Source organism: Orbicella franksi, chromosome 9 (assembly GCF_964199315.1).
Source record: "Orbicella franksi chromosome 9, jaOrbFran1.1, whole genome shotgun sequence".
Taxonomy (NCBI): Eukaryota; Metazoa; Cnidaria; class Anthozoa; order Scleractinia; family Merulinidae; genus Orbicella; species Orbicella franksi.
This window is the reverse complement of record NC_138153.1, coordinates 6,982,220-7,009,687: the sequence shown is the minus strand read 5'-3', so window position 1 is coordinate 7,009,687 and position 27,468 is coordinate 6,982,220. Positions and strand designations below refer to the sequence as shown.

The 27,468-nt window shown below is 39.8% G+C and overlaps 3 protein-coding genes across 3 annotated transcripts; 1 reads left to right on the top strand and 2 right to left on the bottom strand.

The window, feature by feature from the left end:
- The first annotated feature begins 3,537 nt into the window (after window positions 1–3,537).
- LOC145497607 (uncharacterized) lies at window positions 3,538–7,953 on the top strand. Its single transcript, XM_081477427.1, has 4 exons — window positions 3,538–4,522; window positions 5,169–5,783; window positions 6,267–6,803; window positions 7,300–7,953. The coding sequence occupies exons 1-4, from the start codon at window positions 4,327–4,329 to the stop codon at window positions 7,899–7,901; spliced, it is 1,950 nt and encodes a 649-aa protein (XP_081333553.1). The 5' UTR covers window positions 3,538–4,326; the 3' UTR covers window positions 7,902–7,953.
- Window positions 7,954–8,026: 73 nt separating this feature from the next.
- LOC145498695 (lipoyl synthase, mitochondrial-like) lies at window positions 8,027–19,581 on the bottom strand. The gene is made up of 12 exons (XM_081478612.1): window positions 19,554–19,581; window positions 15,928–15,969; window positions 15,650–15,822; window positions 14,846–14,939; window positions 14,284–14,364; window positions 13,778–13,934; window positions 12,955–13,012; window positions 12,427–12,555; window positions 10,842–10,987; window positions 10,255–10,325; window positions 9,728–9,839; window positions 8,027–8,920 (listed from the first exon to the last, which is right to left on the bottom strand). The coding sequence occupies exons 1-12, from the start codon at window positions 19,575–19,577 to the stop codon at window positions 8,847–8,849; spliced, it is 1,161 nt and encodes a 386-aa protein (XP_081334738.1). The 5' UTR covers window positions 19,578–19,581; the 3' UTR covers window positions 8,027–8,846.
- A 1,914-nt stretch (window positions 19,582–21,495) lies between these two features.
- Window positions 21,496–27,256, bottom strand: LOC145498688 (kelch-like protein 8). Its single transcript, XM_081478602.1, has 3 exons — window positions 24,761–27,256; window positions 23,871–24,070; window positions 21,496–23,132 (listed from the first exon to the last, which is right to left on the bottom strand). The coding sequence occupies exons 1-3, from the start codon at window positions 25,939–25,941 to the stop codon at window positions 22,762–22,764; spliced, it is 1,752 nt and encodes a 583-aa protein (XP_081334728.1). The 5' UTR covers window positions 25,942–27,256; the 3' UTR covers window positions 21,496–22,761.
- Between the last annotated feature and the right edge of the window lie 212 nt (window positions 27,257–27,468).

The following is a 27,468-nucleotide window of genomic DNA, read 5'->3' as shown; positions in this document are numbered from 1 at the left end:
TTCAAGTGTTTGTAGATTTCTGTTATGGATCAGCAGGGGAGCAACTTTAGAGTCACAACGGTATGGCTTTGACTACCAAGGATCGGGATAATGACAAGCAGAATAGTTATAACTGTGCTGTAAAAGAAAAAGGAGCTTGGTGTTCAAAAGCTTTTACAATTCTCATCTGAATGGTAACTGTGGAGACAGTGATTATTATTGAAACTGGAACTACCTTAAGGGTAGCAAGATGAAACTCAAACCAAAATGTCCTTGATCAATGCTTTGTTTTACAGATAAACTCTGATCAAATCAAGTACAGAAAGGAAAGCAAACCTGACAAAACTAAAAGACTATCCAATCATGATTGTTTTGTTTTTCTTACAATAGGTGCCTTACATATGGCGGCTGCGCCCGCAGTATGAGCGGCAGTCAAAACTGAGCTGTCCTACCAAAACAACACGATAATGGCTTTTTTTTTCGCAGCTAACAAAAATTAGGACTATACTAAAGTTGCTTTGGCCTCTTCTAATCGTTAACTGGAGAATTCCGGTTTTACTTTGACGAGGAACGGCATATTTTGTTCAAAATAGCACAAGTCAGTATTATCCTACCTGGCGACACTCGACGAACTACGAGCGAGTTGCCATGCCGAACGTCGGCGACCCATTTTTGGCGCCAAATCAGAAGCTTGGAGACACAAAATGTTTCATATTTTTCACTTTTTACAATCTGATATGGTTTTTGTAATTGTTAATCCCTTTTCGTGAATATTCAGTGCGATCTTCAGTGAGAAAAGTTGCCTGATTTCAACTCTTTTCTGTTAACTTACGTTGACGTCAGGGCAGTAATGTTTTTTCCCGCCTGCTGAATCCTGATTGGTCAATTCAAATTTCAGGCGCGCTAGCCGTATGCAAGGTGTATCTTCAATATGAGTACAGCCCATAGTAGATGACGCCATCACGCGTAGTTCTTGAATATTTCGCTAACGTTCAGGGGACCACTGGATTACTTGAGGGTAGGGGGATAGGGGGAAGGCGGTTAAATGAATTTGTGCTGCTCGATATTGGTTTTCCTCCTTCCAGCCCGGCAGGATACTTTTTTTCTGTCTTACCCGATTGATCTTTTTCCACTCCCCAACCGTTTTGCTCAGTATTCTATGCGGTATTTTTCTAACTACCCCCAACTCACCCCATAGTGTTGTCAGTTCCCCATTTAAGCGACAAATGGCATATAAAAAGGAGTTCTTTTAAGAGCAAATCGTTTCATGTAAAATCGTCTGAGATTCGTATGCAGGACTATAAATTCATAATCTGCAGCTGTAAGTAAAAAAAAAGTACATTTTTCAGTCAAAGTTTAACGTGGAACTCGATAAATGGGATTTGTTTATTTTGTCTTGTTTGATTGAGTTCCGATCTGATGCGAGTGGACTGAACTGCATAATAATTCAGATGGTCAGTTCAAGAAGAATTTCCAAGTGGAAAAAAGGCTAGTTATAGAAATTTCGTTTCTCCATTTTAGTTTTGAATGATTGTACAGTTTTAAGTTTATTACGTGGTGAGTTTTGGAATCATGTCGGCTAAAAGAAATTCAGGCCTCCTCGTACTTCCAACTAGCCTTTTCTCTTGTGTGATGTCTACGCTTGATCTTTTTAATTTGGTTTTCAGTTAGTATAATTAACAAATTGATGCCAGCTTTTCATGCGGCTGTCCTATTACTGCTGATAAACCTCGCCATAACATCGTCAAAGTCCACTTAGCTACGCCTCGTGGGATCCACAGCTACGCTAACACTGTCATGACACAATTCATCATAAATAAGAAGGCAGACGCTTAACTAAAAGCCGACATGAATTTGTTAAATAGCTTAATTATAATTAGCAATCGTATTTCTTTGGAACAGCCGTCTGTGACCATCAAAGGGCGTTATCTTTGATATTGACTTTTACTGCCAATATCAGCCCCAGTGGAAATTTATTATGGCGCGGAAGGCGCGGTGAGCTAATGGACTTGAAGTCGTGCGGTCCTGCAGTTGCGGGCATGGCCGGGGACATTGCGTTGTGTTTTTGGGCATGGCACTTTACTCTGAATTTTTGTGAACTGGCGGGGATAACAAAACTCCTAACTACTTCATGCTACAGAAACCGGAGATTAGCGCCGAAAGCTATGAGCAGGTTGGACTTATTTTACATTTTATTGTAACAAAGTACCACCACCAAGTTTTAGAGTTATTGAAATAGAAACTGTTATAGTCAGTGCAAGACGGCAAGAAAAGACCCAGGGAAGTACCTTGATCTTCTCTTCCATTGCTTGGATGTAAGACCTAAATGGGGGATTCACCTTCTTACCTTGATCTTCTCTTGGTGTAAGGTAATTGGTCCTTCACAATTAGTATCAGAGTGTTTTGTACATAAACAAAGAGGAAAGAAGTTAAACTTCTACTCTAGGGGATTAACAAGAACGACATAGTAGCGTATACAAATCCAAGTATTCACGGATTGAGTAAAATCACTTTCTCCATTAATCCCACTGCTTCGTGTGACCAAGCCTGATTGAATATCAGTGGTGTAAGTAGCTGTGATAAGCAATTAATTGTTTTGTCACGCATTGTCCATATAGAGCTATTATATTAGAGGACGGCATTTCATTTACATTTGGGAAAAGTTAAGACCTGAGTATATCACGTGGCCACGTGGCTCCCTGATGGATGAACACACGGATAAAATGATCCAATAAAAAATCATGTATTCTATTAAAAATCCCATTAAAGGGTATTCTATTCAAGGTTTAAACAATTTTAAGAAATAACGAATCCCAACCAGTTACGGATCTAAGGTGCTTTTTCATTCTGTACCACACATTGCCAACTTATGTTACAACAAGAAGCTTCAAACATTACCGGCCCGATCAATTTCTTGCTGAAGTTTCGCAAGTACCCTGGTCCGTTCTGGATGTTTTGGATGACCCTGAAGATAAATTGTACGCGTTTAACATGTTATTCAATTATTCAACAATGTACTAGACGAACACGCCCCCATCAAAACAGTCACAGTTTGTGGACGTCCTAACCACATTCTATTCGTTTGTTACGCAATCTTACCTTCCTTCCCCAAATTAAAAGCAAAAAGGTTTTGCGTGAGAAGGCAAAGGAGCCCCTGCATAGGACTCTAAACTCTGTGCTTTTTGAGTATAAATTGTATGAAATTATAAAATTGCAAATAGTTGTTACCGCTGACAAGGGGGTCACTGGGGGCTACTGAACCGCAATGCCGCGAAACCATACCGTTATGTCACAGTTAGCCTGGTTTCCTTGACGCAAGGGCGAAAAAAGAAGCGAAAATGAGAAGCAGGGCCGCGAAAACAGAGGCCGGTGACTTTTATAACTGGTTTTTATTCATTACTATCACGTTACAGAATAAGGCCATGTAGATAGAATACGACTCTTTCACCTTGCTTCCGAAATGATTAGTAACTGGAGAATGGTCGCAAGAAACGTAAGGAATAATGCCGCGACTCCGATACAACCCCTCCCCCCCCCCCCCCCACCCCCAACGACCAACACCACCACCACCCATAACAGAATGAACCGGTCAATTAGATTTAGATTAGGGGCAATCCTAATTGAACTAGTTCACAGAACCGCGACCTGCAACCTATATGACAATCAGAAAGGGGAATCAACTGTTTCAGATGGGCTCTGAGAGCTCACGGGCGCGAGGCTGACAAAACTGAAAATTACTGACAAACTGAGGTTGACTTTCCACTTTTACTCATTAAAACCACGATAAACTGTTTATGAGTGATCTTGCTAGATACTCCTGTTACAGTAAGAAGTAAAACGGGAAGTTGATCTCAAATGGATCAAGCGGATGTCGTAACGCCGTGGAATTAACGTCGATCCTTCATCAGTTCCTTCTGTTTGACCCCGGATTGCAAAACATTTTTCTTTCCATGTCAACCCATAGAGTCTGGAGTGCTTTATGAAAAGGCAAAGAAAGTCACACTTCTCTTGGGATATTAAAATCTTGTTAAAACACTCCAGATTCCGCGAGTTGACAAGAAAAGAAAAATCTACGAAGTGTGAAATGACTTTAAACAGCGTCTTTAAAAGGGTTACATAAAACCTTAGCTTTAAACCAAATAAAACCAAAACTTCTTCCGCTGAAAGCGCAGGGCAGGCAGCCGCCAAAGTGTTCTGACCTAAAGCCAACAGATATCATTTTCAGTTCTTTTGCCTTCAAAACAGGATATCATGTTATGTACTTCCCGTTCAGCTAAGGCATTGACTTAAATTGCTGACGTCGCGTTGAAATTTCATCAGAAGTTAGTTGTTATTGTGCGGTCCACAATGACGAGTGCTGCCAGTGGAGTCTCTTCTCGCCTTCTTGTTGGTTGCTGCTGTTTCATGACCCTGATTAGCATCGTTTTCTACGGTGTTGGTTTTATGAGACTGGCATGGGAGCTAAGAACTCACAATGAGAGAATCCAGGCTCTGGAAAAAGACCAACAGAAGACAACAACAACAGACATTCCGTCGAACAAAGGTATGTGTGAAGCGTGACTGTTTTTGCCTCTTAGCTATATATAGCCTGCATAGCTGGCGGAACATAATGGGCAAGTTTGTTTGAGAGGCAAAGCTGCGGGGGTAATGGGGACTCTTTAGCAATTTTTAGATTTTATATTTAAATATCCCAAAGACAAAGTACAAAACGCATGCTCTAAGCCACCTGTTCCGCGAGCTACCTGCAAAGTATTTTGATAGAAAATTATGTGCCTTGATGTTTGACCTTAGTCAACAAGACTTTATCACTTACAGCACAATTCCTGTTCCATATTTTCAACTCAGCCCTTCCAGATGAAGTTTTTCCCTAATTATTTTCCATCGCTTCCACTGTATTTTGCTGCGCTTGCCGTACCCTATATTCATCAATACAGATCTTGAGTATGCATACATAGCTGTGAGCTGCACAGTGAGCCTCAGGCGATCCAAGTTTTGAGTTTTACTGAACTAGAATATGTTATCTAATATACAATTTGTTATCTCAAACATGACCTAATCCTAGACCCCTGTTCCATCTCCTGTATCACTTCAGAACTGAGGTTTGAAATTCTTTTGTAGACTTTAAATCATTGACATCCGGCCTTACATTTTTAATGTACGGTATTTACTCTCTTTGATTTTTCTCACAGGGATTCGTTCCTCAAATGCTGAGTCCGTGAGTTCTTCAACGGCTCCGCAAAGAAACCCACGAAATGTTGAATCCTCCAAAGGAGACAACAATGCTTTATCTCCAGAGATACAACAACAAATCACACAATCCGTCAACACTGCAACGAGAAAGATCTGCACTAGCAAAAGTCAGATTTGTGTGCAAGGACCCCCAGGAAAGATCGGACCACAGGGGCCGCAGGGGCCTCCCGGATACCCGGGTCTTCCCGGACCCCCTGGAACAAAGGGCGAAAAGGGTGATCCCGGAGAACCCACCTCACCAACTCCGACTTCTCTGCAGCCATTTAGGGGGGAGCCAGGGAATGTTATTCCTGCCCCAGGGATTGTGGTGACACCGGCCGTTAAGACCGTTTCTCTGGATCAGTCCGCGATATTCAAGTGCTCATCGGAGAAAAACGTTGACGCAACAGTGACTTGGTCCAAAGAAGAAGGATCTCTCCCCACACGAAGATATTCAATCATCAAAGGAGCTCTTCATATCAAGAATGCGACAGTCGGTGATAATGGATTGTACGTGTGTACAATTCGTACTGACCAGGGCACCGTACAGGCGTCTGTTACACTCAATGTCAAAGGTACTTATCTTTTCACACTTGGTTAATTTGCTTATCAGGGCGCAAAAAGATGGCACTAATCATGAGGGGAAAATGGACAAGAGGTTTTTGATTTGATTCAGTTCTGATTGGGAAAAGCAAATAATAATAATAATAATAATTATAATAACAATAATAATAGTAATACGCTGAAAATATTCTAGAATCAGGTTGTTGAAAGCAAACCTAGTTGTACCAGTTCAAGAACCAAACTATCGGTTTTGACTTGTTCAACATGAACAATTTCCTTTCTTGGAGTGAAATCACTTGGGTGCCCCACTAAAATTCCTTGTAACATTATTTTTAATCCATTTTTTCCAAATTGGACAAGAATGTACTCCTATACAGCTGTTCTATATATTGGCGTGATAACAATGGCGTGAGAATAATGTAATTATGTAGCTTCTATTTTCCGCTGTATATTGTGTTATGCACAACTTTAAAATAGCAACCTTTCCTGTGCAGCTCGTCCTCTCATCTCCCTTCCCACTGGACCGATCTACGCTGAGAGTGGAAAGGATGTCAAGCTCCCTAAATGCCGGGTCATTGGATATCCCCCTCCGGTCGTATCCTGGACCAAACTTTTCGATCAACTTCCCAGTGAAAGAGCAACTGTGCAAGGTCATACCTTAACCATAACAAAGACGGACAAGAAAGATGCAGGAACATACATCTGCACCGCTACCAACGCCCTGGGCACATCACACGCCATGACAGCTCTGATAGTCAATGTGTTGCCTCAGTTTACAGTCAAGCCGCCAGACAAGATAGAACGTTACCATGGACAGTCAGTCACGCTGAACTGTTCTGCAAAAGGACACCCAGTACCCAGTATCACGTGGACAAAATGTAAAGGAGACATTCCAGAGGATCGCTCACAAATGGAAGGAGGACAACTGAAGATAAACAGTTTGACGGCAGAAGACAGTGGTACCTATATCTGCTCTGCACGAAGCGAGTTCGTTCATGTGGAGACTGAGGTGCAACTGATTGTAAAGACTGGTAAGCCGACTGTTTAACATACATACGGGCTGTCTTTTAATGAAAAGTTGAGTAATAACCATCATTAAACTACAAATTTGATTGGATGACAAAGTGGCAAGAGTTTTTGAAGCAATCGATCAGCAAAGTAATGCGAAACCAAAGAAAATACGAAAGACCTTTCGATACTCAAGTGAAAATCGCTGTATGATCTTATCATGAACATGTCTATTTTATTTGTATATTGTTTCTTTTATCCCTTGTTGGTTAAATTAGTAAGGTTTTATTGTGGGAAAGAGAACCTAAAGATTGTCATATAACTTAGTTGGTTACTGGCATACGTTTCTCGAAATCCGGATTCTAAATAGCAAAAACGCTCTTTGTGTACTACCATGACTTTGTTTTCCTTTAACCGTGAGTTGTGGAAAAGAATTATTTTATTTGCAAATGAGTTAGAAAACAGAACTTAACTTTGAAGCTGCTTATTTCTTCCATTGACCAATTGTTTTGTCTTCAGCCCGAGACTGCGCCGAGCTGTTTACTGCTGGCTTCAAGGAAAGTGGAGTGTACACAGTCAACCCAACAAACAAAACCAGTTTTGAAGTGTACTGTGACATGAAGACAGATGGCGGTGGCTGGACTGTCTTTCATAAACGCTTCAATGGGTTTGTTGGCTTCTTCAGGGACTGGAACGAGTATAAGAACGGCTTTGGTGACGTCAGAGGAGAGTATTGGCTTGGAAACGAAAAGATTCATCAACTGACTGAGATTCCGAGCCAGCTGCGAGTGGAAATCAACACAACATCCCATGGGAATAAATATGCCATGTATAGTAATTTTTCGGTTACTAACGAGGCAACTAACTACACACTGTTTGTTGATTTCTATTCTGGCTCAGCAACCGATCAACTTAAACACCATAACGGCATGGCTTTCACTACCAAGGACCGGGATAATGACAAAAACAGCGATAACTGCGCTATAACCTACAGAGGAGCCTGGTGGTATCACAACAGTTACCATTCGAGTCTGAATAGTAACTATGGAGACAGTGATTATCATTGGTACTGGAGCTTCCTCAAGGGAAGTGAGATGAAACTCAAACCAAAATCTCCGTGAACGACACATTTTAGTTTTTGCCGGGGTAAAGTCCGTTCAAACCGAATTAATAAGGAGAAAAAGCTTTTAAAAAATAATGATTTTTTTAAATAGTTTCTTTTACAGTGCATCATGATTTGTAGCTAAAATGATACTCTTTTGAAAGGTGGCCTTCCATCATCAAGCAGCCACATCTTTCTCTCCCGCGTTTCCTTGGACGTTGTGCGCAGCGTCTGTCAGTTATGTAAATCAAACATCCATTAAATAGAGCAGTTTCCAATTAAGCGTCGAAAAACCAGAACCAAAGTAATCACTCTGGCCAATCACAAAGCACCCAGACAATTCAGTGAACCAATCAAAACACGAAGCAAACATAAGTAGCTGAGGAGACGCGCCGGGGAAACGAGTGCGAGAGAGTCACAATTGGTTTTGGTTTTACATCTGATTCGATTACTAAGTGGAGGGTGTTTTTTAAGCCTGTCAATCAGCGTAGAAATGCAAAACCAAAGCAAACACGAATTTTAAAATTTTGACACTAATTAAAATTTTGACACTCACGTGAAAACTGCTTTATGGTCTTATCATGAACATGTTGGTACTGTGAAAGAATTCCGCGGAGGAAAATACATCTACCCTTCCACTGTCACAGCATGTGCATACAATTAATGTCAGCCAACGACATGTTCAGCTGCCACGCGTGAAACGTGTGAGTCACGCGCACGAAAGGACTGCGAAATACATATTTTTTTGCCGTTATTATCATCATCGTTTCTTGATTTCAAATAAAGCATATTCTGTAAATTTCCAAGTACAGGAAACCTTGACTCTCGCGGTTTTAACAAATAAAAATTCAACGTCTTTGCGTCCTAGACTTAATGTCTCGAGAATGGCACGAATGCTGATAACGCGCGTATAAAACGCGTTAGACAAACAAGTTGTCAGATTTGACCTTCCACTTGCCACCTTTCATCTCTCTGTACTTTGCTGATCTTCTGTGCTTCCTCTTCGAGTTTTGAGCAAGTTCGTCAGGAAGAACTCTCCTGTTCAAAAGAAAAAGTAAAAATAAATATTTTACATGGACTGAGCTACATTGTAGAGCCGTTTTCGTAGGATCTTCGTATAACACTTCAAAGTGTTTCCGTTTCGTATTACCCAATCAGAAAATAGCGCGAACACTCCCGAGAACACGTCATCATCACGACAGAACAGTACGTCGTGTTGCGACGAAGACCGCAGGGTTAGGATGCTACTAGGCAAAAACACTGGGCCCGGTTGAAAGTGTGAACAAAACAAACTAAGCAGTAGAGAGATTTATTGGGTGATTAACGCCTTTCTTTGAGCAACAGGGACCAGATGGTGAACTGTCTTCGTAAACATGGAGTGCTTAAGCTATTGCAAAGAAAACCAAGGCTGCTAACAGTATGGGATACAAAATTCTAAAAGGCCATCTAGCAGCAAAACACATATGCCTATTCAATAGCAACCCAAAGCCACCTACAACAGAATGTTTTCCCAGACAATCGAGTTTCGCCGGGGCTTGGAAATTGTTTTTACTACAGGATTTACTTTACTAAAGGAAAACAATTATGTCTGTTCGTCTGTTTGTTACATGCAGCTAGTTAGTTAAAATGATTGTCTTTATTAAACTAATTTTTATCTAATTTCTACGCATATTGTAAGGTTTACAGATTTGTACTTTTTTAATTTTTAGCAGGGTCTCTATTGATAGCAGTTTTATTCATACAGCTGATAGAGTTACCAAGAAAAATAAAGGTTTACTTACTTATTGTTTGTATGTCTGTGTTGGAGCGCGAAAAGGCTAACAGAGTATGTAGTTTTTTACTCACCCGCTTTGTAAGAGGATCGTACAAGCGGTCCGCTCGCTGTATACGCAAAGCCGAGTTCATTTCCAACTGACTCCCAGTGTTTGAACTTCTCAGGAGTAATGTACTCAGTGACCTAAACAAGAAATAAAGAAAGAATAAGATAAAATAAAGCTAACCTGAGGAATAGGCAATGCCTGAACACGTACGCGCTTATGTATAAGCAAGCTAAATTACTATGAGTACAACAGAAGTCCTATTGACGCCATTAACTGATACGGGACACGTTTGAAATGAAATTTATGACTTCCTAAAGATGTAACTAAGGCTCTATAGCAAAGATATCAGTGACTTCACCTATTGTTATTAATATGCCATCCAGAGAACTACTGGCTCGTGAAACAAAGAGTTCTTTTGTTTAACGTTTTGGACATTTAAATAACAAACAATGTTTGTAAACGGATATCTTCCCTATTTCTCATGTAGGGAATAGGACACGATGGTTAAAGATATAACTACCTTCTTGGCTATCTGCGTGAAAGTTACGTTACCTTAAGATGTAGCCTTGTTGGTTGCATGTACTGTCCTAATGTCACGCAATCTACATTAGCTTCACGGAGATCTGTTAAGCAAAGGGAAGATTAAGTAAAAGCAAGAGACACAATTTAGAGTAAACATGACTATTTTCTCGGGAATTTCTTCATGCTAAAACAAAAATCCATACACAGCCACACTCTGCAACCACACTCCACCCCCCCTCCCTCCTCAAACTCTTTTCCCAGTCTCTCGTCCACACATAACAGATTAACTTCCTTTCTCTGCCAAGGGAATTCTTTATCACACTGAGTAGTCACAAGATCTCAAATAGAACAGAAAGCTATAGCACTGAATAGCTCTTACAGAACTCAAGACCTCTGTATTTACAAGCCCCTCCTCCCAACATCTGTTACCTTGCACCTCTTAAGAAGTACCATACTTAGCTAAAACAGCAAGGGAAACAAAAGAACCAGTGTTGTGCTTGTGTGTAAATAAATCAATCAGAGTTTCCTTGACAAGAAAAGTTTGTCAATAAAAGAAAAGGTGTAAGTATCGGAGCTGCTGTAAATTGATTTGGTAGCAGAGATGAAGTGTCTAATACCTTTCATTGCTTGTAAGACCTCATCATCTGTTTCACCCAGTCCCAGCATCAAAGAACTTTTAGTCACCATGTCAGGCTGAATTCGCTTCACATGCCTTAGCACCTCCAGGGACTGTCTGTAGTTTGCTCTAGGGTCACGCACAAGCCTTCAATAAAACAACAATCCATTAAACAATAGTACTAACAAGTACAGTCTGTTAGAAAACAGTCCTAAGAAAATACGAGCGCTGATTGGTTAAAAATCGTGTTTCTATTTAGCAATTAGATTATGAGCTCCAGATTTTAACGAGGTGTAGTTGACGAGACCGAAGGCCGAATCAACTATCGCCTCATAGAAATCGAGAGCGAATAATCTAATTGTTTTAGTAGCATTCTAATTTAAATTAACACAAATAATGGTTTCCAAATATTTTTCGACGCATTATTGAACTTTACACTTTAACAAAATCGCACGAATTGAATTGTCCTTGGTCAATTTGCAGTTGTTTGTGCGTGCGCACCGGTTTTTCAATAATTTTAAGTTTTTAAAGTCAAGAACTGTTAACGTCCTTCTTTTAGTCTTCTCAGGAATTTAATTATCCATTTACATCTTAACTTTCTTCCAAAACTTCGGAAAAACGTAAAAAACGTCGCATTTCGTGGACGACCGACAGCTACTGCATTCTAATTAACAATTAGACCCGTAGCCCTTGAGGGCGAAGGGTCTAATTGTTTTAGTATCACCCAACTAGTCGGACAGAAAAGGTAATAATAAAGTTAGCAAATGCAAGTTGAAGAAATATTTATTTCGGAATAAAACGAAAGAAAGCGTCACGCTCGATGGCGCCAATTTCGCTACTTGATGACTATTACTAATAGTCCCCTAGTAGCGTAGCCAATCAAAATGCAGGATTTGCATTAGTCCACTAGTTGGGTGATACTAATGGCTGATAGTGGCTGATAGAAAAGGCTGATAGAAAAGGCAAATAAACAGAATGAATGAATGAATGAATAGAATAAGAGAAGCTCAGCCAATCAGATTGCAGCAATTCAATTAGTATACTAGTAGAATTCTACTAAAACTTGATAGAAACACGGTACATGTTTTCTACTTCTTAAATAGAAGCAGCAGACATGATAATGGTACTGGTACAGCAAGATAAAGTTACACTTGCATGAAACTGGTCCACACAGTCGAGTCTAAGCATTGTCACTCTTCTCAGGTAGTATACTAGCCCAATGCCAGATTAGCCTTTGATATTTTTCGCCAGGTTCTCCTAAAAGTTTGTCATTGAGTTGCCTGTTGCCTTGATCTCCACACCCATAACAAGCTTGCTGCTTTGTTTGTCCATCAAGCATACTCAGCTGTAACAGCTGTTACAGGTTACAGCCATAACGTCAGCTCTACCCATTAATTTTACACAGCTGAGTGGAAAGCTCCAAGCACTTTGGGAGGAAGTGGCTTTTGCAAAAACACAACACAATGCAGAGCTTGAATCTGGCCTCATAATCTGGCATGATCCAGTGTTCTAACCTAGGACCACACTGCTTCCCCCCACAACAACCCCCAGAGAATTAATAATGAGATAAAAGTAAGTGAACTTACAACTGTAGCCTGTTAACTGTCTCCACATTGTGAGCATACACATTCAGTCCTGATTTGACAACAGCCTCTACACCTTTGAGGTCACCTCGGAAATCTCCAGTCAAACATTCCACAAGAATGAACGGATTTCTAAAGAGCATTAAAGGAAAAAAAGCATGACAAAATGTCCCTATCCACATACTTGCAATCCTAAATATTATAACAGAATTTTTAAACAACTGACCATCTTCAAATTAAATCTGAAAGTACTCCAAGAAGAGATACAGTATATCCAAATATTGTATTCAAATAAATCATTAGAGTGTGATGTAAAAGCATGCAGCTGGTTGCAAGTGTGGTACATGTAATCTGATTGGCTGAGGTTTTGACTTCGGATCTGATTGGCTGAGAACACAATAAATCAACATCCGTCTCAATCAATTCCACGGCTGCACACTGATCATGCAATGCTGCACAAAGATTTCAATGATCTACAGTCATTTAAAATTATAGCAAAAAGTACATAATATAATGTAATCTTTCTTTTACCTCTTTTTGATTTGTGTCACTGTCTCTGCAAAATGAGCCGCTCCACCATCTGGTAAGTCTTGAAAAAAGAAAAAGAAAATGTTTGCAAATTCCACGATTACTTACAAGACATTCATCGTCAGCTCTTGATTCTGAGATGATTATAATTAATTGAATCTTAAATCAGTGTTATATTATGTGCATGTTTAATAAATTTGTATGAATGTTGAAAGAGTGCTCGTGATGTCCAGAATTTTAACAAAATGTGGTGAATACTGATGCTTTAGTACAACTTAAATTTTCAGTGTCAATAAAGAAGATGTCAATTGATTTAATGCCAACTCTTGCTTCTAATTATTGATTTTTTAGCTCCTTGATGATATACTTTACGTAATGTGATGTTAATTTCTGTTGCTTCATTTATAATACAAATTAAATACAGGATTTGTATATTTGCAAAATATGAAATTTTGGAAAATTTCAAATCAGGTTTGTGGTCAAATTTGAAGGGTAATGAGAAGCACACTTACCATCATCACTTTCAGTAATGTTTTACATCACCTGTATGACCATGTCAGAGAGCATCAGGTGTACAGAAATCTAAATTTCACTTTTAATTACGGTAGGTTTGGTTTTGGTTCACTCTTTCTCTGAGGGAAACTTCCGTTTTACCATGTGTTAGTTTAGACCCCTATCTTTTAAATCAGCCAAAGGTTTAAACTATAAACTCAATTCAATCGGGTCTGTGGTCAAGCAGCTGAATATCGGGATACCCGTTTGTATTTGGTTGTGTTTCGCTGAGAAGTAATTTAAAAAAGAGTTATTAGTTCAAAATGCAGCCTACCATCTCTGTCAACAGAGGTGATAACTACGTAGTCCAGACCCCAACGACTGATGGCCTCTGCAGTGTTAGATGGCTCCATGGGATCAGGCGGAGGAGGTTTCTTGTTGGTTTTCACAGAGCAGAATCTACAGCCTCTTGTACACTGGTCACCAAGTATCTGAAATATATCAGAATCATTGAGAATTTTGCAAACTGAAGAAGCAAGGAATATTATGAGAATCTTGAGAGCAAACTGAGGTTTTGGTCAAGGATGCAGTGTCAATATTTAGTGCACTGTTTCTTGAAAAGCATATTTTGAACGATTTTATTAAAACTTCTGGCTGTACAAACTGATTAAGGTATAAAATTTTAATAAAAAGGTACCAGTATTTGCCTGCAGAGTATGTACTCAAGTGGTTAAAAGGGTATACACGTACCAGTATGTACATGTACATGTTTATAAACTATGTACATACATTAACTTTCCTTAACTCATTTATTTGCTGTTTTCTTTTGTCAGTACACACCATGATGGTTGCTGTTGCTGTTTCATGTTCCCCTCCACCCCAGCATTCACTAATATTGGGGCACTTGGCTTCTTCACAAACCTACACAAACATATAATCCAAAATATCACGACAAAATGGCCTGACCACAACAATACTGTGATAAGTAATAATAATTTTAATTATATGCTAAATAAAACGTAAAGCAGTTATACATAAGGAAGGGACAAGTGAACTAGTGCACCAGACAAATTTGTCATCACTGGTAGGGGACTTAAACACTCTAAGACTTTCAGACTCGTAAGACTCTTTGAGTCTCTTATTCTACAGATTGCATTACATTACTTTTTATTACTAAATTTCTGACACAGATGACCATATGTCTGGATGTTCTGTCGATCCAGATGGTAGCAAAAGTGTGTCTGAAGGGACAATGTATGCCAAGACAGTACATGGCATACCCTGGTAAAAGATTTTCTTTATACACATCCTAGTTTTTCAACATGGTATTGATAAACAACGTGGAGTAATAAGATTTTCATCAGTCTCATAACTTAAGGGTCATTCAGGGCAAGATACTTACTGTAGACAGGTTCAATTCCCTGAGTGTTTCTTTTAGTTTGAGGTAATTTTTACCAATAGGAATCTGTGTTTTTAGCCATGGTGGTAATCGCAATCTAAACAAAACAGCAGAATAGCAACAGCTCATTACAAATTTGATCAGTCAGTCCGTGTAAAACGCAGACTGCGGAGTGCAGACTGCAGACTACAGACTCTTTAGTGTATATCGTAATATTTCCATTATCGAGTGCTGACTGTAAATAGGATTCTTCTGGCTAATCGCAATGAAAGTCTGCACTCCGGTTAGCCTGAATATACTTTGGTTAGACTAAATATCATTCTGGTTAGCCTTTATATCACTCAGGTTACCCTAAATAATGCTCAGGTTAGCCTGTTTACCATTAGCTCTCAATGATGGAAATGGTAACACAATTCAGTTCAAAGGCCTACAGTCTGCAGTCTGCATTTCACCCTTAGTCTGCATTTCATGATCACCCCTGGTATGCAGTGTGCAGTCTGCAATCTGCAATCTGTATTTTACACTGACCGTTTGAACAATAATCAAATGGAATCCGAATTTGTCAAACCTCCATGGGAAACGTAAATGTGTTTGAAAAATCAAGAGTAAGACAAATTCAAGAGAAATGACTTTTGGTTTAATGAGAGGTTTGACAAATCAGGATTCTACTGTAGTTGATAAATGAAAGAAAAACTTTAAAAGCTTACATGTAACTTATATCCGGACAAAATGTTTCACAGCTGTCTTACTTACATATGTACTATAAACAAAATGCAACATGATTAGTTCGATTGCTATTAGGTATACCTTTGCCCCTTTTTTCTTTTATAAGGATTCTCTTGAGGATTGACTTCTCCTGATATAAATTCGCCAAGACTAGGTCCCTCTGCTATCAAAGATTTCTTCTCGGCGGACAGGGAACTTGCAAACCTTCGGCTCCTCAGTGAAACACAACTGCATGACGAGACGTTGAAACAAAGCTGCAAAGCGCCATTGGCAAAATTAGAAGGAAAATTTAATACATAAATATTAAAGAAGATATAAAAATCATGTGAAGACATTGCTATGATCCAAGGAAAATTTACCGTTTTGTTAAACGCAAAGAGAGATCTTGAAGGCTGCGAAGCACATGCCATTAGGGACAGCGCGTCTCCCAACCCCAAATGCTTTGGAAACGAAAGAATATCGAGGTCGAAATGTATTATGGACCAAAATATAACAAGACAGCGGGAACCTGGTCTCTAACATTAGTAGGCCTGGTTAATTTTATCATTTTTAGCGGGTAAGGTAAATCCTGAATAAAATTTTTCACTTGAATTGCTCCAAGCATTGTTCAATATTTATGTATAGAATGATCCTTGCAAAGTTGAGCCGTCGACAGCGCAAACCCAGTGCTTACAATACTGAGATGAGGTGGTTTTCGAAAGCTTTTCGCCAGCCCAAAACTCGGCGAGAAATCGATCGACAAATTCAAAGCCATGATCTGGGACAATCCTACTGACGATGTGCTACCAAGTTATGGTAGGTTTTTTTTAAAGAAAATTAAGAAATGACTTCATGTGGAGTGATGTCGTGATGTGTAGGCTTATTTTTCCAGGTATATCCTGAACTAGTACTGGAACCGGCTAAAATATGCAATAAAGTTTATGTAATTTAAAGATAAACAAAACGAAAATGCGTGCACGGGCCCGAAAAAGTAAAATGATGTAAAATAGAATATGGGATATGCTTATTTTGTAGCTGAAAAAATGCGATTAGGGTTTTAGACATGGTGTGGAAGGGTGGAAAGGGGGTGGGGAGGGGGGGGGGTTGGGTTGGGGGGATGCCATCTCCAATACAGTATCACAGTTTTGTTGAATTAGAAAGCAGTGATGCTTAGAAATTTATAATCTTATATACATCTTTGTCCGCTAGCAGCCCACTCCAACTCTACTTTTTGAGGTCTATTACCCCACTCCCTTAGAAAATATTTAATAAAGCCAGATGAAAAGTATATCATGTTGTTACTAATTAACAGGATTGACTGCAGATGAGCTTGCCTGTCTTGCTGCATCGGGAATGCAAGGCTGGGTCTATACTGATCACGTCACATGGGTTTTAAAACAGCTTAATGACATGCAAAATGATACCATGCTACTATGCCCAATGTCGTTGTTAATATCCACAACGAGATGATGAGGAAAGCTAAGTTACTTAACCCTGGACCATTAAAAAGGCTGGTTTTCACTCTGAATGTGGGACAAAGGAATGACAAAACTTTCATTGGCAACCCTCAAAATGGTGGTAATCATTGGGTACTGGTAGATGTTGAGCTGCAACCTTTCATGAAGATCATATACTGTAAGATGCTGGCTTGGCAACCTCCCCCAGACATCATTGATGTCATCAATGATTTTGCACAGTACATTCCAGAAGTTGGAACGCACAAAAAGAGTCATTTGGTGATTGCCCACTCTCCCAGTGTGACTAATTGGCAGGGTCATGAATGTGACTGACGATGCCGTAACTATTCCCTGCAGAGTTGCACTGATATATGTGGTGTTATTACTCTGGTAAACGCAGCTGTGGTAGCCTTGCACAGCCCTCTTTTCTGATGGTTAACGGGTCCAGTGATCAAAAAATCGATCTTCTTGCAACACCTGACCCAATACTGGTTATATTTTGTGTCGCCCATGAGCAGAGACGAAGCCGTATTCTTGTCAGTGTGAAACAAATTTTTAGTTTGTTTATTGTGGAAGTGCCACGACTTCCACTGATGACCACTCCATCTTTCCCTCACCCCCATTAGTGGTCATTATATGGTTTTACACATTGTGCTGGCATTATTTTGAGCATAATAGCGAGGCAAAAGAATCTAGCATTATGCAGGAATAGCAGTGACAAAAACTGGCCGATGTCTTTTGAGCATAATATATAGTGAGATTTTTTGATCATCAAGCATTTGCATAATGACAACAAATTTGAGCATTATGTGTAAAACCCTATTTCATGAGCCATTTCCAATACTATTCTGATATTTACAACACAACTTTGCAAACACAAAATCCTTTAACAACAGAAAGACAACAATGTTGGAAAGGAATACTCCTTCTAACATGAACCAAATGCACTGCCCCATGAAAAATGCAGGACATGTGGTTAGTGTAGTACAAAGATAGAAGAGTGCTTTTAGAAACCTTTTGACCTAAGTTTTCATCTCTAAAATGGCCCTTGTGATATGATCAGTAGCAGGCTGTACATGTTTTCGTGACGATTTGAACAGCTAGAGATAACTGTGCAACCTGACACTAGCCTTCTAGCAGGCTACTGCCATATTGGCTTATGATATTGGCTTATGGTATTGGCTTATGTTATCCACAGGTCTTTAGCTTCTTCATTGTGAAGAACATCATCATAATTTACTTCTATCAAAATGAAAAAGATCACCAGGGATAATGAAAACCTGGATCTACAGGTCCCTTGGCAAAATTGTTTGTTTGATGCTGTGCTAAATAGAGAAGATGATATCATTATTTAGAGCATTTAGTGCAGGAAACATTTTCACACTAGAAAATATATGAAATCATTACAGGTCAGACTAGTGAAATTTTAAAAGCTGATTCTAACTGTTTCTGGACGACCTATATGGAACATGCCAGGTCTCTTTCAATTGAAATCATTTTGTTATTAGCAAAAAAAGGACAGAGCAGTCATTCAAGACTATTCCAGCAGCTTGTATTAATAATAATATTAGACCATGTTTTTGATGTTCTGTTAAATAGAACAGGGATAAGCATGTGAAATCATTATTGGCATGAGGTGAAACTAGTCTTGTGTTTCACACATTTAATTTCAGTGAGCTATCACAATACTGGGCATCGTGCTTTGCATAAATATTTGATCAATCAGCTCATTTCCGTAGGATTTTTATCAACTTGATCCCCACCACAGATATATGCTTGTACATGTACATGTAAGTTCTGAACGGCACAGTGCGAACTATATTGATTTTGCAACAAGTTTACTATTAATTTAATATTTTTTTGCCATACATGGCTCGAGTAACATTCTAAGGAAAATTGGACTCTGAGTACATGTCTGACATCTATTGTCATTTCAATATTGTCTTATAGTTATTTCATATTGTTCTAGAGTTTTTACTGCTTTTAAGCAACAAATCTGAAACAAACATTACATGCAGAAACAAAAAAACAGATAAATATTATTATATATTATATTATATATTTTCAGGCTTTCAATGTTGGTATGTGTGTGGAATTATAATGGGATTACGGTATGAAGTTCTGTATTACTGCATTAAATACACGACAAGCCGTTACGATTATTGTTAATCAAATTAAAGAAACTACATATAATTTCTACATACACAACACAAGCTAAGGTTCGTTTACTGGTAACAAATAGGTCAATGAATTGCAAGATAATGAATACCGTGGTGCACAACTGATCTGATGAGCAAAAATTTCTGTGACTGAGACGTTCGAGGGATAATTTGTGTTTCCTTTCAGAAATATTTCGAGAAAACGTGGGCTGGTGGTCGCTAACTGCGGTTTAAAGCTGAAATCAACCAGGCGTTTCAAGTGTTAGAGACCAGGCTCCCACTATCTGATTATATTTTGGCCCACAATACATTTCGATCTCGATATTCTTTCGTTCCCGATGCATTTTGGGGTTGGGAGACGCGCTGTCCCTAATGGCATGTCTGCGAAGCCAAAACTCTGTTCATGGTCGCCATATTGAATTGCGTAATCTTTACCAGTCTCTCTCGACCCTGTCGTTTCTAGGTCGACGAAATGACCGAGACCTCTGTTGCCAGGAATTACTTCTTTGACCTCTCCAAGACTTCCCTAAGGACTTCCCCATAATCTGTCTAACTATAGATCTGTCAGGTACTGTCATTGGTATTGCATGCGGTCATTAGTTGCCATGCGTAGCGACGGAGTCAAAAAAAAGTCAGTCGCATCGGACTGTACTTTCTAATTTCTTGGTGCCTCTTCACCATACTCCAACCCGCCGGATCGCTTCTCTCGCGCGGGTGATTCAAACGTGAACCTGCTCGCAGGCTAATCGCACTGATCCGCTTACGACCTAGGACCCTCGGGGGGAAATCCCATATAAAAAGGATGGGGGTGCTCGTCGTACCTTTTAGGGGTTAAGAAAGCGATTTTGCTACCTCTTATGGTGTCCAGTCTCAATTAAGAGATTATCAAGGTCTCAATACAGGTCCACAGCGGGAGCTTTAGCGGTAACTGTTCCCGGGGTAACTTATAGGGTATTGGCCGAAAAAGATATGACTGGAGATAATGTGTTGTTTAGAATTGGTAGGTCTTAGGGGTGAAACATTTTTCAAGCCACACCCAAAAATAGGATCTTGGTACCTCTTAGGGGTTCTGTTCAAAATTCCCGACGAGCACCCCCGTCCTTTTATATGGGAGTCTCCCCGGGCCTAGGACCACCGCGCACTGTAGCGAAAGTCCTAAAATCGCAGTCGTAAGCGGAGTCATAAGTTTTACGGAGTCGGAAGAATCAGCAGAATGTTTCCATTTCCTTCCGATTCCGCTTACGGTACGGATCCATCGGTTATGATTTAGTGTATACTAGATTCAAACTAGATTGTGCCTCATTGGAATCTGAAGCAGAAGAGGAAGAACCAGTTGATCACGATGTCTGGTATCGAACGTTGTGATTGGTTTATTCTTCGACTTCTGCTTGCAACTTTAGCAATCAGTAGTATTTACTACATCATAAATGGAACCAAGGTACTCTAAGTGCGACTCCGTGGGTTTGATTTTCAGTAGATGGTATCCCTCTACGCGTCTGACCAGACGCAGGTTAATTAGCTATTACAACCAGGCATTGATGATTGGGTGCACCGCTTCATAAGCTGAAAATAAACGTGCGAGGCTAGAGAGTATTTTCCGCGAACATTCCAATAATTCTTGAAAAGCGAAATAGGGAGAACTTTTCTAGAAGGCCCGCTCACCATCCCAATACTGCGTTCATTCTGCAGTCGACCGACTCGTGCCATTCGAATGGAACGCGACTAAAAGCAAAGCCATTATCACACGTCAGTGTATGCCAAAGACTTTGATTCCTCGGCTGATTATCGAATATTGAACTCTCAGTTGAAAACCACCCACAAAGTCCTGATGTTACCACAATAAACAAAGCATCGGAAATGTCGGAATAAGGCCAATACAAGAAAACCTGTCCCTGTTTGTAGAAAACCAAAGATGGCCGTTCTAAAATCGGGATGAAATCTTCACACTCATGGTTCACCTTTAAAAGCGGTAATTTGATTGGTTGTTCATAGTAGCCCCAATCTGATTGGTGTGACATAAAAATATATCTCGCTCACTCACTAATCCACTCCTAAGAGGTATTTTTTAACAAAATTATTATCTCAAAAAAGATACACACAAGAATTCAAGACTATTTTATTATTTCTTTTTATTTCACGCCACAAACAATGTAGACTACAAAGTAAACACGCTGGAAAAACAGTTGATATTAACCACTTTAAAACCTCTATATTCATTCGTTAAAGAACCACATCCACAGTTAAATTACTGCATAAAAAAGCAATCATATTTGCTACACTATCTGCAGAGATTCTGCAAGTTTTTCAAGTTCTATCAAAGCCTTAAGCACACTTCTAACAACAAAATTTATTCACGTCACTAACATAACTTTGAAGTTACTATACCAAAGTATTATTAAACTGCATGTATGCCATAATGCTGTTGAACGCCTGACCAAAAACAATGTGTAAATGAAAGCAACCTGATTAAATGTAACAATGCAACTTAAGTGTACATGTACATGTAGTGTGGGTTAAACAAAAGCAAAACTTAAATTTTGTGGTACTTTCTTGCATTTGAAATCTCTTTGTCCAACACATTCCCAAATCATTTTTATTATCAACTACTTCGTACTTTTTCCTTTTCAGCACACTGAAGAATATTCCTACGCATAAGAATGTGAAAATACAACAGAAACTGAATATTCTAGTTTCTAAAGAATGAAAATAATGTATCTATGGTTCTGCATCAAAGTGAAAGAAGTGAAAGTAATGACATGATAAAAATATGGACATATGAATATGAAAACTACTTTGTACATTGTACCACTAACTAACAAAATAACACAAGGAAATGGTCTCATTCTTTCCAAAAATAAACTGCTTGCAAACTGTCTTGCTGTGAATTGAAATGGCAAATTTGATCACGTGAAGTTATTTACTAATTTATAGCAGTTTGTACTAAAATGTGAGAAACTGGGACGAAGATTCGTTTTAAGAGAAATGTGTATCACTATGTGTATCACAGGCTTCTTGTACCATGGCAGAATCATTTGCAACTGTGGGATTTTAGAGAAGCTACAATGAGAACCTCCTTTAGCTCTAGGATTTCTAGAGTGGTTTTGGCAACCAGTGAGTGTGGATTGGTCAACATTAAGCAGAGGCAAATGTGCACAAATCACACACTTCCAGGTCATGTTACAAACCTAAACTATTGTTCAACTCGGTGAGACAACTTAATATACGTACATCTATGAATGCATAAGTGGGGCACTATCATGGTACATGTAGCGAAAAGTAAAAGTTTTTTTAAAGGGAATCTTGGCTGGAAACGTAGTTCAAGCTTCAGTGTGTCTGTATATTTGTCACAGTTTATTTATGCTAATAAGTGACATCACTGAGTCGTCACACTGTGTGGTCAGCAATCTAAATATGGGAGTCTACAGGACATTTTCTTTTTTAGCCAGATTCCCTTTAAGACTTTACAGACTTGTAAAACCCTATTTCTTTAAAATTCTGTGATTCACAGACTCAAGGCGATTTCGACAAGTCATTTAAAATTCACTCCACTCTTTTCAGAACCTGGTACTATCTATACACCTATCATTTGTGAATTTGCTCAAACCTCTTCCTTGATTCTGTGAGTAGATGAATCATGTACATTTCTTAGAGCTTCAACATCACAAAAACTTCCCACCACCCCAGATCCTGCACGAAACACATGCATAGGAGCACTTCCCTCCCAACGATCAGCCAAAAGGTTGTAGGACTCAACTGAGTTTAGATATTGTTCCCCGTTATGGCCTCCAACGGCCCACAGGCGTCCTCCCATAGCACCAGCACCCACCCCTCCCCTACAGGTTGTCATGTTTGCCACATAGGTCCATTGGTTGGTACGAGGATCATATTTCTCGACAGAATCCAATGGTGAGGAATCATCAAATCCACCAATGGCAAAGAGGAATTCTCCTCCTACTGCAACACCAACACCTGTGGAAATGCTGTACATTAGAGACATAATACCCGTTCCCAAGTTGTATTCAAAATATTAATTCTTTTGATTTGCTTGCCACACATTTCCATGTTAATTGATGATATCTGAAGTCCTTGCACTTGGCAAAGCTTGGCATTTTGTCATCCAAGAATTATGAATTCTCTGGATTTTGGACATTTTTATAGCACTTCAATTTTTGTCAGAGTACAAAAATCTTTGGACAGTGATGTTGTTCTGAAAATAACAAATCCTCGTAAAATATCCCCTTCCATATCTCACCCAAGGCCTGAAAGATTTGGTTTGAACCCCTAAACCCTCTGGAAGTTACACGTTACAGTACTGTAGCTTCAAATCCCATAATAACAAACTGCGGATTTTGAAACCCCTCTTCCCTCGCAGTATTTCCAGCGAACTTACTTGAGGTGGGTAAAGCATTTTTCCCAACATGCGCAATTGAATAAAATAATGTGTAAATATTTGGGTATATTAAAGGTACTATTACTGTCTTGCCCAGGGTTGACACAACATGGTCATGATACCCGATGACATGGAGCCTTGCTAGAAGTTCATGTGTCATCATGTTGTGTTAACCCTGGGCAAGACAGTAAAAGTTTTAGATGCTAACCACTACAAAAACAGCAATGTACACAATAACAAATACAATTCAAGTAAACAGCTTATAAACATGCATTAACATCAAACAAAAGGAAAACTTTAAATACTGTGTGTCACACCTGCTCTTCTGCGGTTCATGGGTGCTACTCGACTCCACTTGTTAGTGTGAGGATTGTACCTCTCTACACTCTGAAGAGATGCTGCACCATCATTGCCACCCACGGCGTAAAGGTAACCTCCCAGGCCTGCTACACCCACGCCCCCTCGGGGCATCAGCATAGGAGCAACTGTACTCCAGGAATCACTCTCTGGGTCATATCTGAAAAGAAAATGGATGGGTGGATGAAGACAACACAGTTAAATTGTACCCACAACTGTGAGTACTTTTATTTCCTCTTTTCAGTGTTGCTCAATGCACTTGGTTGCAAGCACAAGAAGGAAATGAAATGTATGCCAGTGGCAAGGATACATTTCTTTGTAAAACTTGGCTAGTTTGGAATTCCATATTTCTGTGACTGTTGTAACAAGACTTTCATGAAACTTTGTGTATTTTCTAAATTCAACATGATTAATTGTTCTAGGGAGGTGGTTTTTTGTCTATATGAAAAATACCAAAAAAATTTTTTTGATTATGCATGACATTATCAAAGTGGTCCACTGACAGGCATCTCTCTCTATGTCTACTCTTGGAGATCAGTTAGCCGAACAACAACAACAAGAATGGTGACTGGAAAAAAAGAGTAGGGTTTGAGGTGAAACTCTTGCCTTTTTTATCCTCTTTACAATCCCCATGCTTCTTCCCAATTAAACTACATGTAATGTCATGCACAGGCTACACCTGTATCTCTCTTTTACCAGTTTTGAGTATCTCTCTGAGATTTGGTCGAAAATCAAAGCAATGTGAAGTAATCTGTGTAGTTTCTTCAATTTGGAGTTTTGGGGATTCAATCACTTGCCTAAGGAAATCTAATTTTTAACATCAGCCTACAGTGCAAAATATGCAAACTACCTTTCGACAGTATCAAAGCAGGTGGCTTCATCTAACCCTCCAGCAACATAAATCACTCCTTCCAAGACACCAGCTGACATTCCACGCCGTGAAATTTCCATGGATGCGACTTCCTTCCACTGGTTAATTTCAGGATCAAAACATTCCACAGTGTTAAGGTGATGAGAGCCATCATGACCGCCAATTGCATAAACTTTCCCTGCTACTGAAGCCACAGCAACATGACGTCGTGGGGTGGAGACTTCTGCTACCTGGAACCAGCAATTGTGAAACCAGTCATAGCATTCGATACATTGGAGAGGATCGCCTGACTTCCCACGGCCACCAACAGAAAACAAAGCCCCAGATGTCGATTTGCGTGGTTGAGTTCTGATGTTTGCTTTCACTAAAGAAGGAAAAAGCTTGACGTTCTTGGCTTCATCAACCAAATCTCGACAAGCAACATTGCTTCTAATGGCACTGTCTCGTTCAACGCGTTGTATGAGGTACTCAGTTGCAATCAAGGGTAGTCGTACATGAGTCATCAAGTCTGGCAGAAATTGTTCACGTGACATCAAGTCGTACCGTACCCAAGCAGTGATGGATTCGAAAACTTGCTCCTCCCGTTTGACGTAAAGATCATCTCCAGAAATAATGGAGAGAAAGTGTCTGAAAGACGTTTTAAGAAGGGCCTCTGTGTTCATAAGACTCAAGAAACAATTCCTTGAGTAAGAGTCGGCTGCTTCAATAAAGTCCACGCAGCCGTGAAGCTCTGCATAAGCTCTCATTTCCAAACAGTTTGATGGGTGAAGATGTCGCTTCATAAACTCGCAACAAGCGTGGACAACCAAATCAAGTTGAAATACGGCTGCAGCGGTCAAAAGAGCCTCAATATTGTCAATACTGATTGTTATTTTTCGCGTGTACATAAAGTTAATCAACTGAATGACCGCCTCTTCAGACAGTCCCTGGATTACGATTGTGTCTTGAGAACTCTCCATCATTTCATTCGTAAACATGCCACGAAAATATGCACTGCATGAAGACAAAACAACACGATGGCACTTCACCTTTCGCTCTCCGGCTTGGATAATCACATCGCAAAGCTTCTGCTCTCGGAAGAACTGAATCAAAACGTCAAAAGCCTCGTTCGGTAGGCTGTGAGCTTCGTAGTGGAAAGTGTCAACAATGATATCTCCCATGATGAAAATGCAAGCGAAGCAGATTTCAAGAGGTTCTCAAGATTCAGACTTTAGATTGGTGCTCTTTTTTCGCATATAAAGAAGCGAGGGTTCCAAGCTCTAATGCCAGGTACCACATCTACAGTCAGGAAATGGAGGAGAAGATTTAAATTACCTTCAAGGATGTGAAAACCACGACAAAAAAATGGCGGCCATATGGCAATGGCGCTGTTCCGGGGTATTGTTTCTTTTTTCGGCATCTCGCCCCCAGGTTCCTCAAAATGATCACGTGACAAATGCCATAAAAAGTGCTGCTCCTGCGGGCAACCCCGCGGGCAGTCCCCGGGCATTTATGAGAATAATGAGATCATTTGTGTCCTGAAGTTTGGTTCTGAAATGCTAACACAACAAAAGCTTTTTGAAGACCTTTCTTTTTTTACCCACAATGATATACTGATGATGTAAGAACCGTAAATGAAAATGCTGCCGGTATACACAGGATCTATAGCAGATCTGATCAGCCAAGAATAGAAACATAACAATGAACCAAGGCTGATTACTACGTAGAAAGCTTAACGGGGCAACTACATGACAGAGTTCAAAGCCAAGCCAAGAAAGACAAGAATTGCAACAGTGGACTGCTGTTTCGACCTGGTTGGCATGGGTCTCGTCAGTACAGTCAGTGGCAACAAACAGCTGTCCACGGTTGCAATTCTTGGCTTTCAGGTTGGACTCTATCGTGTCATGCATTGTACATGATCCGTTAAAGCCCACTACGTAGTAATCAGCCTTGCTTCATTATCATATTACAAAGACGGGATTGTCCCTGGACGCTTTCCAGCCAACTTGCTCAAATTCCCGCCATACGATATCAAATTCCAGTGGCCCAACTGAACAGCCAGTGATGTCAAGTATTCCCGCCCACCTGACAGGTTAAATCAGAGATCCAAGGAACCCCTATCTGGGGCGGATACAGGATTTTAGTGAAGGGGTTCGAGATAGGGAACGCCGAAAGCAGTCCCATAGGGGGTCCGAGGACATCCTTACCCGGAAAATTGTTATGGAGTCTTTTGACGATCCAAGTACAAGAGAGTCGCAGTGAGCATTGAAATCGAAGCGCCAAGAAATCTCGAATAGGAAAGGAATTGCAAAGAGAGAGAAAGGAGACGTGGAAAAGAGAACCTTTGATGCTCACAGCGGAAAAAAGAAATAGAAAACTTCCAGAAGTGATCATAATGATTTCATATGAAGATGATCCTACTGACGAACACAGCAATCTGATGGATTGCTGTTAAACGTTTGACCCAGCTAGCCGTAAATGCGCTAAGGAAACGTCCCCTCACATAACCTGGCCCCAGGAAAATATCACCCGTTCCTTTCCTATAGGTCCCCTTGGAGGACCAATATATAGAGATTCATCAAGGTTCCTTAGCCTGTGAAACAGGTATGACAAGTCTTTTTATTAACATCGCAAATGTACGGTAAAAATTAAAAAAATTCCCTTCGCCTTTAACTTACTTAAAAAGTCAACAACATCATTTATAGTGA

Bases quoted from the DNA above. Each gene is read 5' to 3' on its own strand.
- LOC145497607 (XM_081477427.1), top strand. From the start codon at position 4,327: ATGACGAGTGCTGCCAGTGGAGTCTCTTCTCGCCTTCTTGTTGGTTGC. The intron at 4,523-5,168 runs GTATGTGTGAAG...TTTTTCTCACAG, and splicing joins AGACATTCCGTCGAACAAAG to GGATTCGTTCCTCAAATGCT. The intron at 5,784-6,266 runs GTACTTATCTTT...TTTCCTGTGCAG, and splicing joins TGTTACACTCAATGTCAAAG to CTCGTCCTCTCATCTCCCTT.
- LOC145498695 (XM_081478612.1), bottom strand. From the start codon at position 19,577: ATGGCGACCATGAACAGAGTTTTG. The intron at 12,556-12,954 runs GTAAAAGAAAGA...AATGCTCTTTAG, and splicing joins GTGACACAAATCAAAAAGAG to AAATCCGTTCATTCTTGTGG. The intron at 9,840-10,254 runs GTAACGTAACTT...TTTCTTGTTTAG, and splicing joins CAACAAGGCTACATCTTAAG to GTCACTGAGTACATTACTCC.
- LOC145498688 (XM_081478602.1), bottom strand. From the start codon at position 25,941: ATGGGAGATATCATTGTTGACACTTTCCACTACGAAGCTCACAGCCTA. The intron at 24,071-24,760 runs GTAGTTTGCATA...TTTTCTTTTCAG, and splicing joins TGCTTTGATACTGTCGAAAG to ATATGACCCAGAGAGTGATT. The intron at 23,133-23,870 runs GTGTGACACACA...GCATTTCCACAG, and splicing joins CATGAACCGCAGAAGAGCAG to GTGTTGGTGTTGCAGTAGGA.